The sequence below is a fragment of the Salvia splendens genome, chromosome 22 (genome assembly GCF_004379255.2).
Source record: "Salvia splendens isolate huo1 chromosome 22, SspV2, whole genome shotgun sequence".
Taxonomy (NCBI): Eukaryota; Viridiplantae; Streptophyta; class Magnoliopsida; order Lamiales; family Lamiaceae; genus Salvia; species Salvia splendens.
The window spans coordinates 702,208-715,659 of NC_056053.1; the positions used below are offsets into that span (position 1 = coordinate 702,208).

Genomic DNA, 13,452 nt, shown 5'->3' on the forward strand with positions numbered 1-13,452 from the left:
GCAGGTAACACCAAAATCTGGGCTGATTTTTATAATGATTTAAATCTGGTATAAGAATAATGTTTTTTGTATCTCACATTCGTCACCGATGGCTTGGTGACGAGGAGACAGCCTAGCTCAAAATAATGAAGATTTAATATTAGTGATGTAGGGTTTAATATATTTGATAAATCGAATTATTTATTCGTGATCAGCTGCTAAGCCATGTCTCATGCCTTCATCTATCCTAAAATTTGAGCTAGTTAACAGAAATAAAGCCATAAAATTAATAAATTTTGATCAAATTCTGATAATTTTGCAACTTTAAAAATTAGTTGCAAAAATCACCGATGGCTCATCTTTACACATACAAGTATACATTATGCTAGTAATTATAAGTTCACTATATAATTATGTATGTCAATTTGTGTATAGTATATTTTTTTGTGTTAGTGGTAGCTAGGTGTACAAAAAATGAATCTTTTATAGGCCATTATTTCATTGTCATTAGTTATAATTATGCCAGCAACAAGGGCCAAATTTGTATACAAAATATATTTTCGTACATTCATCTATCACTGTCAAATGTGACAAAAGAAAATTCATTTATTGTGTATAAATTCATTATGTCACTAAGAAAATGGGAATAGAAGTTAAATATCCAATAATCATGGCCTTATCAAGCAAAATATGGTTAGTTGGGGTATCTAAAAGCAAATGCGCCTATCACTCTTACTTATCTATCATAAAACAAAACAGCAAAATTTAAAGGATAAAATGGTTAAAAATTAAATGCAAATAAATATTTTCCTCCGAAATTTTACCTTTTTAAAGCCCCTTCACGTGTATCTCTGTAGGGATCTCTCTTCTCTCTCTATCTGCATTAATAGGAAACAGCCTATACATACAATTAGATACACACAAATCGTCGATCACAGAATCAATCCCTAGCTTTCACCTTCACTTCACTCCGTTTTCCGTTACAGCACACGAATCAATCCGTATCTGAATAAATCGTGGTTGGTGGAGTGAAGGAGCTTGATTGCTTGCTGTATGTCACTGAATTGCGACGCTCATTGCGGTGGATTCGGTGAGATTGCGAACCAGTTGCAATGGCCACAGCTCCGAAAAAGGCGACGCTTACTCCTCCTCCTCCTCCGAGCTGCTGCGGCGGCGCTCCTCCAGCTGCCGGCGCCGGCGATTCGGCCGCCCTAGTCCGCCGCGAGTCCGTCTCCGCCACGGATTGGACAGTGCCTCCCGCCGCTGAGGATCAGAAGAAGAAGCCGGCGGCGGCGGCCTTGATTCGAACGGAGCCTTCTTCCAATGCCGCAGCGAAAGGTCTTAATCAAATGCGATCGTGAATTTGTTTTTTTTGCCCTTTCGTCTTTGATTCCGTTTTGGCGTTGATGTTTATGGCGTTATTTTGGTTTGTGTGCATGTGGTGTGCATTGATCGGGATCTCGCTTCTTCTCTATGTTGAAATTATGTGATTTTTATATTAGGTGATTGCTAGGACTATCGAATGACTCTGTCTGGCATGCTATTGAATTTTACTGCGTAATTATCGATTTTGATGTTTTTTTTGTGGACGGCATCAAGGTTTGGAAAACAGATATCAAAGAGATTCTCCTTTGGTGTTGATTATCTGCATTTCAAGCTGATTTGTTCCCATACAGTCAGTTACTTTGGAGAAACAACACAAAAAAAAGAGAACAGAACTTGATTGTGCACAAAGTTATTGATCAGAAAGTCTTACATTCATTGAAAGTAAAAAATTTATGTGATTTGGAGTTAATGGGAGAGTGAGGACTACAAGTATTGGTTTCTTTTGGTTGTTTATTTGCGTAAACGTTAACTTTACTCCACATTTTTTTCATTGGAATGTTCTTGTTTGTGCTTTTGAGACTCTTGTCATCTTGGTGGATTATTTTAAGGTCTATTAACGCTCCATGCTTGATATTCCGGTGTATGAAACTGTCACTATGAGTAAGGATGGAGGCCTAGTTTACAACAATCATCATTAGAAGACAAGCTTGATATGAAACTCACCATTATGTGTGCATGTCATATTGCTATCTTAATATATTGCTAATGAAGGGAGTTTGTAATTGGTTTGCTGACTTCAAAAGGTGTGCTTTTTGAAATCTTACAAGTACTGAATTACTTGATGTGAAAATAATATATTGTTATTTCAGTTCAGTTACTCTGATTCTTTTCCTTTAGTCTTATTTTTTCACACGTGGCTTAGGCTAATAACCCATTTTTTAAATCGCATTCTTGTATCACTTATGTAGTTGGAAATACTTGAAGGTCTTAGTGTGTAGTTACACGTGCTATAATGCTTTGCTTCCAATATTTACTTGTTTATAGTTATATCTCTTACCACTACTTGCCACCAGCAATTTCTTGTTTACACGGATGTGTAGAATTGTATGTTATCTCTATGAACATCTCAGAGCTAATCTTTCAATTTTGTGGATTTTTTATGATGTTAAATCCCTTTAGAACTTTTTGTTATGAATAGAACCTGCTTGAAGGACTTGGTTATTTATCAATGATTTGTTTTTTCAGGGGTCCAAGTCATGACAAGGGCTCAAACAAAACATCCGTTAGATCCCTTATCTGCTACTGAAATCTCTGTGGCTGTGGCAACTGTCAGAGCAGCTGGGGCCACCCCTGAGGTCAGAAATTACTTTTCATTGATATGATGTCCATGCAACTATAATGTCATGTTACTTAATTGCTGTTATTGTAATTTGGTCATCCTCTGACTTGTCCCTTGTTTATTTAGGTCAGAGATAGCATGAGGTTTGTTGAAGTTGTTCTGTTGGAACCAGAAAAGCATGTTGTTGCACTAGCAGATGCTTATTTCTTTCCTCCTTTCCAACCATCATTGTTGGCTAGAACCAAAGGAGGGCCTGCAATACCTAGTAAGCTCCCACCAAGGAGAGCCAGATTAGTTGTTTACAATAAGAAGTCCAATGAGACTAGTTTGTGGATCGTTGAGTTGACTGAAGTACATGCAACTACTAGAGGTGGACATCATCGAGGAAAAGTTGTATCCTCTGAAATTGTTCCAGATGTTCAGCCACCAATGGTATCTTACTAGATTGATCTTCTTTCAGCGCATTTGTTTTAGCTCAGGACATTAAGGGCATTGCAATATCATTTGTGATCATTTTTTATTGCAGGAATACTTAACACACTATACTCATAATTTGGATTCAGAGCATTCTTTATACATGTAGCAAATATGTCATGTAGCATGTATTTTTGTGAAAAAAAGATAAATTTTTGTTCATTGATTAATTAATTGTTGCATGTGCTTTGTGGGACTCATTTTTGGCTTTTGTCTTCTGCGTAATACAATGCTTGTCCACTTCATTAGGTAATTTCTTTGTATTCCAACTGCAGGATGCTACAGAATATGCAGAATGCGAAGCTATTGTGAAAGATTACCCTCCTTTTATAGAAGCAATGAAGAAGAGGGGAATTCATGACATGGACCTTGTCATGGTTGATCCATGGTTAGTATTTGCAGATGATGACATGCTCTGGAAACGACCTTGTTAATATACTCACTTAGTGATCTGATTGGTGAAATTCCTACTGCAGGTGTGTTGGATACCACAGCGAGGCTGATGCTCCAAGTCGTAGACTTGCAAAACCACTTGTGTTTTGCCGGACAGAGAGTGACTGCCCACTGGAAAATGGTTATGCGCGTCCTGTAGAAGGAATTCATGTTCTTGTTGATATGCAAAATATGGTGGTAATCGAGTTTGAAGATCGCAAGCTTGTTCCTTTGCCACCGGCTGATCCTCTGAGAAATTATACTCCTGGTGAAACAAGGGGAGGAGTAGATAGAAGTGATGTGAAATCTCTTCAAATTGTTCAGCCTGAAGGTCCAAGTTTTCGCATCAATGGGAATTACGTAGAGTGGCAGAAGGTTTTTCTCTCTTTATTACTAACTGAACACACTCACACATGCTCATAATCAGCCCGAGTTTAGTCAAAATCACTGTTGAAATTTTGGTTAACAGTGGAACTTTCGCATTGGTTTCACTCCAAGGGAGGGTCTGGTCATTCATTCTGTTGCCTATGTTGATGGTAGCCGGGGAAGGAGACCTATAGCGCATAGGTTGAGTTTTGTGGAGATGGTTGTGCCGTATGGTGATCCTAATGACCCTCATTACAGGAAAAACGCATTTGATGCAGGGGAAGATGGTCTGGGCAAGAATGCCCATTCTCTGAAGAAGGTTTCAAATTCTTATTGTAATTTGATTATCATGTTTGCCTAGTTCACTGCAATCTTCATCTCAGTGTGTAACTCTTGTCTAAGTCATGTTTCCTATTCAGGGATGTGATTGCTTGGGATATATAAAGTACTTTGATGCTCATTTTACAAACTTTACTGGAGGAGTCGAGACAATTGAAAACTGTGTATGCTTGCATGAAGAGGATCATGGAGTCCTATGGAAGCATCAAGATTGGAGAACTGGCATGGCTGAAGTCCGAAGATCAAGGCGTCTTACTGTTTCTTTTTTCTGCACTGTGGCGAACTATGAGTATGGATTTTATTGGCACTTTTACCAGGCAAGTGGAACGCATTCCCAACAGTGCTCGCCTATATAGCTGTAATATATCTTCGTATAGGATGATAGAAGATGGAAATAGGAACAGACTCTAATAACAAGATGTTTTATTTCTTGTTTTCCTCTGGAACCTAGTACTTTTAGTTTAGTCAGCAATATACAACAGGATTGGATTAACAAATAGGAAACAGAATGCTGAGCAGAAATTTATCCGTCAAATGTGACTAAAAAATTTAGTACATGTTAAAACTAAAGCTGTATGAACAAATAATGTATGATAGCATTATAGTTGTGTGTTCTTGGTTACAGGATGGGAAGATTGAAGCTGAAGTTAAACTTACTGGGATCCTCAGTTTAGGGGCTCTGCAGCCCGGTGAATTTAGAAAATATGGTACAACCATTGCTCCTGGATTATATGCTCCTGTTCATCAGCATTTCTTTGTTTCTCGTATGGATATGGCTGTTGACTGTAAACCTGGGGAAGCACACAATCAGGTATCTAGCCCATAATCAGTTATTTATTTGCTTTATTGACAGAAACATTGATGATTGACGTGCTTCATTTCCAAGATTGATAAACAAGGTTTGACTCGTAATGTTATGTTACTATTCCCGTTTTTCAGGTTGTTGAAGTGAATGTCAGAGTTGAAGAACCTGGAAAGGACAATGTTCACAATAATGCGTTCTATGCTGAGGAAACTGTCCTTAGATCCGAATTAGAGGCAATGCGTGATTGTGATCCATTATCTGGCCGCCACTGGATTGTAAGCAGCCTGACACGTATCATGTTCTGAACACCTGTAACTTAACCCACCAAAAGTATTTTTGTGCTTACCCTTTTTCGACGAGGGAGATTTCTTTGCCCTCTATCTGGTTATATTACTTCGCTAGAAAGTTTTCCGTTTCGCTAGAAAGGACTGGAAGAGTCTTCTGTATGTTCTTACTTGCTTCCTTTTTAAAGCTGGATGGAATCCATATCATCTTGTGACTATTACATGACATCACTTTAAGTTCTGTCTGATAATGTTATCGCGTTTTTCCATTCAGATAAGGAACACAAGAACTGTGAATCGGACTGGAAAACTGACAGGCTACAAACTGGTGCCTGGTTCAAATTGTCTTCCACTGGCTGGACCCGAGGCTAAATTTCTGAGAAGGGCTGCATTTTTGAAGCATAATCTGTGGGTTACACAATATGCACGTGGAGAGGATTTCCCTGGAGGAGAGTTTCCCAACCAAAATCCACGTGCCGGTGAAGGATTGGCTTCATGGGTGAAGCAGAATCGGCCTTTGGAGGAAAATGATATCGTTCTCTGGTCTGTTTCTTGCAACTTTGAGAAAACATAATTATTTATAGCATTTGCTGTAAAATATTTCATCTCTGACTGCATCTTTTCGGCTTATTTTTATTTACATAGGTACATCTTTGGCATCACACATGTTCCTCGACTGGAAGACTGGCCTGTTATGCCCGTGGAGCACATTGGTTTCGTGCTTCAGGTACGTTTTATGAATGTTTACTCTCGTGTATTTTCTTGTAGCATTCCTAACATTCCTATGGCTTCACTATGTGCTGCAGCCGCACGGATTCTTCAATTGCTCTCCTGCGGTTGATGTGCCGCCCAGTGCCTGGGAGATGGATCCAAAAGAGAACGATGTCAAAGAAAACGGCGTTGCTAAGGCAAGTTCACCTATTCTCATTTCAAAGATCTGAAGGGAATGAAACGCGTTATTTGATAACCATGATGGATGAATTCGCCATGCCTGTACATACCTGCATCCTAGTTTAGTAGAGACTCATCTCTTTGCTCTACTCCCAGTTTACTAGTTCTTTTGTCCAGACGGTATTGTTTTATCGTACTTGTTGTCCAACTCTTTATGAGTTCGATCTTTTCGCTCGCCTGAACATGAATATGTATTTCCAGACTTTGTTGCTACCTCTCTTGAATAATGATCTGTTATTTTTACTTTTTTTTTGTTTAGATAAAAAACATAACTTTTACTAAAAAGGAAAAAAATGAAAATGAGAAGTGGTGGGCAGTCTCTCTCTCTTAGGTGAGTGAGAGTGTGACCAATGGTCCTAAGTGGTGTATCTTTCAAATGATAAAGAAATTAGTTGGAAAGGCTCTTTCCATCACTCCAGTTTCTGATTCTGGAGATTCATGTTATTTTCTTACATTCGACAAAGATGGCTCTGTCTATTTCCTTACGTGTGCAACTATGAATGGTCAATTCGTTTGAACCTCACGCCATTGGCTTGATTTCTACCCCTCTGTCTCGGTCTAGATGTCCATTTTGAATGACACGGGAACGGAGTTTAGTTGAAATTGTTGCGCGTATAAAAATAGAGAAAAAAAGTCGGACGTTTCAATGAGTATAGAGAAAAGACATATTATCACTTCGGGCTTCTAACACATACACATAGAATAGAGCCTTTGCTTTTGTTCTATGTTGATTTCATTGTTTTTGTTGTTGTTTTAATTTTGAACTGATTATTTTATGATGTTATGTTGCCGGTCTTTGTTCCGGCCTTATAGCATGGAGTACATAAGATGATCGAATCTGAGTATGTTGAAAAACATTTGCCAAATGAGTTGTGATTTGTCATTGTCATCATATTTATAATTCTAAAAATTATTAATTGCATATAGTCAAGTTAATACAATCATCATCAACCAACCACTAATTACATAATTAATTAAAAGGAAATAAATGATAACGGGCACACACATAAATGAAATTAATACTAGCACCTTTTGTATAACATGAAAATATGTTTCCGTTTTGTAAACCACGTCCTTTGATTAAATCCAAATTTAATGTTAATTAAGTCGATTAGTTTTTCTCTGGGATTTATATGTAAAATATCTTATAGGAGTATTATGCACTTACAAAATATTTATGTTTCGAGTGTGGGACATGCATATCATTTATTAGCCACCATTAACAAGTTCCAGTTAGAAATAATTTTTACCTCAAAAGTCAGAACAAAATTAAAGTAAACACAAAATCTCTCATTTCATTCTGTCTTAATCAGTGTGTGAAAATTGATTTTGAACTTAATGCCGTCATTAAGCCTAATTATCGCCTTCAACTAAACACAACTTTACATCAGATTCTTTCATAACCTTTTTTATTATTCTTCTTTCAAAAATTGATAAATAAGCTTTTTGTGAACGCATATTAAGAGGCGAAATGCATAAAATGGCTCATATGTGTTAAATTTCTAAATTTTGAGCTTTGAAGTTAAAATAAACAAAATAAAGAAAATTGTGAAAAAACTTTTGCTTGCTTGAGAGCTCAGGCTAGTGATGTGGCTAGTTCAAATAAGTGGTTTCATAGTTTCATATTTTGAGCCAAAATCAGTGATTAGCCGTAGTTTCATAGTTCAAATTATCAAAATCGAAATCGGATTGAGAGAACCAATAAAGCCAATTCCGGTTGGGTTAGCCAAGTCCATATACAATTCAAAAACCAGAACCATCAATCCGGTTCTGAACCGAATCAATGCACCGTTAGCTTAAGCCATTCGGCCCCACATGGGACCGCCAAACTCACATTTCCAGATATATCCATTTTCCATATACATTTCGACACGAACGAAAATAAAATAAAATACGAGACTAAGACACATACAACTAGACAACAAAATGTACGTACCACACAATAATATAAACAAGCAAGATGCATCACAAAAAAGCATAACTAATTTTGTGTGGGACTTTTACTAGAATGTATGTATGCCAGCAAATCAAACTAGCATTGGATAACAATAATTGATTTTGGACCACATCACTAAAACAAAACTTCACCATTTTTCTTTCCTCCCATAATTAAACTGTTGAAACATCACTTTTACCAATCCTCAAACCAAACAAACAACGTAGGAATCTAATGTAATCTCCGAATCAAATCCTTCTACACCTCTACTCTTTTTTCTTCTTCTGTATTTTTATACGTATTTTCCTTCATGTACATTTCCAATCTATATACGATGATCAAACACGTATGCACCAAAATCATCATCCGAAATCTGATTCGGAAGCTTCAAATCACCCCTTTCTTCAATCTGAATCCCACTGAATTGGAACTGGAAAACCGAATCCAGCTTCCCGTCCCACGAAAACGCGTTGTTGTTGTCGTTGTTGTTGTTCTTCTGCATCATCGTTGAGCTATGAAAGTTCAAAATTGAGCTCTCTTTAGCTTCATTCATCACTAATTTCCCCAAATTGTGGTGATCGAAATTAGTTAAGCCTGGCATTGAATTAAATCCACAAATTGGATTATTAATATTATTATTATTATTAGTAGTAGTAGTAGTAGTAGTATTCTCTCTCTGGAAAAGATTCTGTTGGCAATGAGAGAGAAAGGTGGATTGGAATCCATCAGGATCCACGTTGGCTTGGAATTCAGACAAGAAGAGAGGATCGTAGACTTGTTTGTTCGAACAATTCTCTCTCATTTTCCCTGCTGCATTGGTGTTGCACAGCAAGCTGCTGAGGTTGTACGTTTCCGAAGCGGAGGTGTGGAGCCCCCCTACCTGCTGCTGATGCTGCAGAATATTCTGCAGCGATGAAGAACTCAAATCGCCGCTGCTTTCTCTCTCATCTTTGATCATCATCGGTCTGTGTGTGTTGGGATCGACCCCTTGCTTCAGTAGCTTCTTCTTCAGGCTCGAGTTCCAGAAATTCTTGATCTCGTTGTCTGTCCTTCCCGGCAATTGCGCTGCAATCTGAGCCCATCTGCACCAAAATTCAAAAACCGTACCCAAAATAATTAATCAAGAGCTCGTAAATATCGTGAGAACGTTGAAACATTTTTAGTCATTCGATCGTAAAAATTTAGAGTTCTTGTTGGACCAATGTGAGAATACATGTATTCGATGTATGAATGTAGTAACTTTATAAATTCAATACAATGTTCCTGTGAAATAAAATTACTACATTCAAATAAATATCTTGTTATTACTAGAACGTAAAAATAACTCCACTAAAATATAAAATTACTCCATTCGCCACCGAAACATAACTACATTAAGAAAGTGAAAATCTAGCCCCTTATAGGATTCAAACGCAAGTGCTGCATTCGTTAAACAAGATAACGCATTCGATGTAGATCATCGTGATCGAATAATTAAAAGTGGATCTCACGTTCTCACGCTAAAAATGTATCCATACTTTTATATAATTTAATTTTAAAAAAAACAAAAAAAAAGACCTGTTGCCTAGAGCTTCATGTAGATTAATGATGAGATCTTCCTCTTGTTGTGAAAACATTCCTCTTTTGAGATCAGGCCTCAAGTAGTTGATCCATCTCAATCTGCAGCTTTTCCCACATCTTTGCAATCCTGCATGAATCAATCAATAAATTCAACCACTATAATTTCTATTTCAAAATGCAAAAAAAAATAAAAATAATAAGTTGTACCTGCTAATTTAGGCACTGAGCTCCAACAACCAACTCCAAATCTTGTTATATAATTATAAAGTTTCTCATCTTCTTCAGGGCACCACAGCCCTTTCCTGAGCTTCTGCTTCACACAACACGAATTCCGCCCCATTTCCCGCTCTCCTAGAAGAAAAACGAACTCAAACAAGCTTTTATCGAGGCTTGAGAGGGAAAATGAGGTCTTATCGAGACCGGGACTTGAGAGAGAGGAAAAACAAACTCGAGCGAGCTTTTATCGAGATCGGGACTTAATAGTGACAGCTACAGCATGTTCCCAACATGGTAGAACCAAACATGTATATCATTGAGAATATGTTGTGATGATTTAAAGGGGTTTAAGAGAAGAAAAAATAAATCATACTTGAGATTGAAGTCATATGAGAGAGAGAGAGAGAGAGAGCAATCAAGTGGTTTCTAAGCAAATTCTGGTGATGCTTTTGCATTGGATTGGATTGGATTATATATTAAGATAGCTCTATCTAGATAAAATAATTAATAGGAGTAGAAAAGATAGGGAGAATTATAACTGCATACATTTATGTCTACCTATTTAAACGTGACATTTGACTACACACATGCATTGATTTTCAAACTTCAAATGCAATAATTTCTTGTACTAGTCTATTTTACTTTTGTACACAAGATAGTGATTTGGAACTTGTAGACTCATGAAAAAAAAAGGATTGTATTTTCCAAAATTTATTCGAGAATAGTAGTATATGTTTATATGAGTCAGATAATTATCAGATGCTTTTGCACAACAATTTATATAAAATTTGGAGGATCCGGAGAAAAATTGATAAAAGAAAATTTTGAAGTCAATGAATTCACAACGAAATTTACTATGTTATAATTTACGATAATCATAAAATTTGAGCCTATTTGTTGAGTTAATTTGACAAAGAGATGCATTCACAGTAAAATTTTCCAATCATGGCTAGATGTAATTTTCGATTCCCACAATCATTTTCATTGTGATAAATAGGATTAAACGTAGGTTGCATTCCATTAATTTTGGGACTCTCATTTATGTTAATCTTGAATTTAGGCAACACAAATTCGAGAGTTCGTATTCTGCTAGTAATGATGCACTCCATGTTAAGTAGCTGTTGTATTAAATAGCTAAAAAGGCATTATATATCAACAAAAAATATATGTTTAATTCTGCTTTTGCCACTAAAATTGAATATTTTTGCATGAATAAGTAACATGATAAATTAAAAAATAAAATAGGAAATGTAATAGTCGAATCAAGTTTTGTAAATAATTCTATTTTTATATAGGTGTAAATTTTCGGGTTTATCACTAGTATTTTCTTAGCTATAGCTTTAATGATAAGTTTAAATGTGTAGCAAATGATTAAGAAAAATCGTAGCTCAAAATCTCGTATTTTTTTGTTTATTTTAAGAAAAAATTTACTAAGAAGGCACCATAGATAAACATCAATTAATGATCGAATGTAAAATTGGTGATAAATAATAGCTTAATTTTCTAATCACCAATAAAAACGCAAATAATAACATTTTGAAGACTGAAAAAAAGAGAAAATGTTTGGAAAAAAGGAAAGCGTAGAGTCCACGAATCAAATTCGAATTGCAACATATATGTGGATAATTCTTTGTTGAATAAAAAAGCTATGTATAAAAAGAAAGAATTATTGAAAAAAATGTTCCAAGTGTTTTGGTATTTAAAATGGCAAAATTAGTTACATCATATTCTTGATATGAATTTGGAAATATCATTATCGAATTCGATGGGCCTTTGGGTTGTACTTTTTGGGGAAAAAAATAAATATATATATATTAATCTCATATATGTGAGGTTTATGAGACATTAAATATACATGATGATACGATGGTGATGATGAAAATGATGCTATGCATAATTAGTGCATTTTTTTGGTCATATAGTAAATTTAAGAAACCAATATATAAGGGTTAAGCAATTAAGTGAATAACTAATGATTCCTCAAATAAATGTTCAGTATTTTGAGGATTATATACGATAATGTATAGAATATGGTTTAAAGGTAAATAATTTGTTATTTTGATAAATTTACTACCATGCTTATGTTATTTTGGTTTTCTATACCACAATTTCAACCCTTATTATATTTCATTAAATAGTGAATTGCAAATTTCGTATCTAGTTAACGCATGATTCATAATTGCGATATTTCATAGAGTTAATTACACAAATTTATCAGAGCAAAAATTTTACTAATTAATTTGATGTATTTTTTCACTTTTTGGTACTATTTCTATTCATATTTTACTCACTTCAGCTTCAATGGCATATTTGATATAGTTTTTATTTAATCTTATTTCTCTCTATTTTTATTGCTCTCGCGCGTCTTCTATTGTCTCTCTCTTATTAAAATAAAAATAATATTGGACTTCCTTTAAGGATAACTTTTATACTCTAAAATAGGGGTGGGTAGGTACGGTATACCTTACCGAAACCATCATACCGTATACTTTATCGTAAATTCGGTATGCGAACAAATCATACATTTACCTTACCAAAATTTTCAGTATACCGAACTTCGGTATATCTTATTTTCGGTATGACCAATTTCCATACCGTTGCAGTAACTCATTTTTGGTATACCGTACCAAAGTTCGGTATACCGTACTTTTGCGGTATACCTTACTTTCAACATCAATGAAAATAGATAATTTGAGTTTTTAGAATATTATTTATATTTTATTTTTAAAAATATATATTACATATATTTTATTCATAATTATATTTATATTTCACAATAAATTTTATAATTTTAAAAATATATAAAATATATTTTATACTATTAAATTTATATTTTACGGTATATACCTTAATTTACGGTACATACCGAACTTCGGTATGAAGCGGTATACCGCGGTATATGAAAATCCATACCGTTACCTTACCGAAAGATTTCGTTAAGGTATTATACTTTACCGAAAATCACGGTATACCAAAAGTTCGATATTTTCGATATTTTTTCGGTACGATAAGACCGGCATTTCGGTATTTTTCCCCAGCCCTACTCTAAAGCATAATTCTTTATACGGATTTTATATAATTCAAATTTGATAACTTAACTAAAGTTTCGTATGCCATACTATGTTTGTATTTATTGAAAACTAAAATTGTACGTATCTAAAGTTAAAAATAAGAAAATTCAGTCAAAAGATTAAGTGTATATAATTATATTTCTCAAAGATTAATAACGTGGAGAAATAAATTTATTATTTTAAGCATCGATATAAACATCAACTTAAACATAAAACATTGTTACAATATGTATAAACATAAGTTGAAAATTATTAGAAATCGGCAAATTTGCTCTTGAAACTGAAAATGACAAAAGAATTGGTCCAACAGTAAGGAAATATTTTAAATAAATTGTAAAACTTTAGCTCAAAAATTACTGATGCTAAAACGCCGT

The 13,452-nt window shown here is 35.0% G+C and overlaps 2 protein-coding genes across 2 annotated transcripts; one reads left to right on the top strand and one right to left on the bottom strand.

The window, feature by feature from the left end:
* The first annotated feature begins 829 nt into the window (after positions 1–829).
* LOC121787762 (copper methylamine oxidase-like) lies at positions 830–6,548 on the top strand. The gene is made up of 12 exons (XM_042186602.1): positions 830–1,317; positions 2,551–2,660; positions 2,771–3,076; positions 3,394–3,506; positions 3,595–3,925; positions 4,020–4,235; positions 4,336–4,572; positions 4,881–5,066; positions 5,195–5,335; positions 5,619–5,887; positions 5,990–6,071; positions 6,151–6,548. Exons 1-12 carry the CDS (start codon positions 1,092–1,094, stop codon positions 6,283–6,285), a joined length of 2,352 nt encoding a protein of 783 aa, XP_042042536.1. The 5' UTR covers positions 830–1,091; the 3' UTR covers positions 6,286–6,548.
* Positions 6,549–8,333: 1,785 nt separating this feature from the next.
* On the bottom strand, positions 8,334–10,463 carry LOC121785824 (transcription factor MYB86-like). The gene is made up of 3 exons (XM_042184274.1): positions 9,999–10,463; positions 9,789–9,918; positions 8,334–9,313 (listed from the first exon to the last, which is right to left on the bottom strand). Exons 1-3 carry the CDS (start codon positions 10,129–10,131, stop codon positions 8,557–8,559), a joined length of 1,020 nt encoding a protein of 339 aa, XP_042040208.1. The 5' UTR covers positions 10,132–10,463; the 3' UTR covers positions 8,334–8,556.
* Between the last annotated feature and the right edge of the window lie 2,989 nt (positions 10,464–13,452).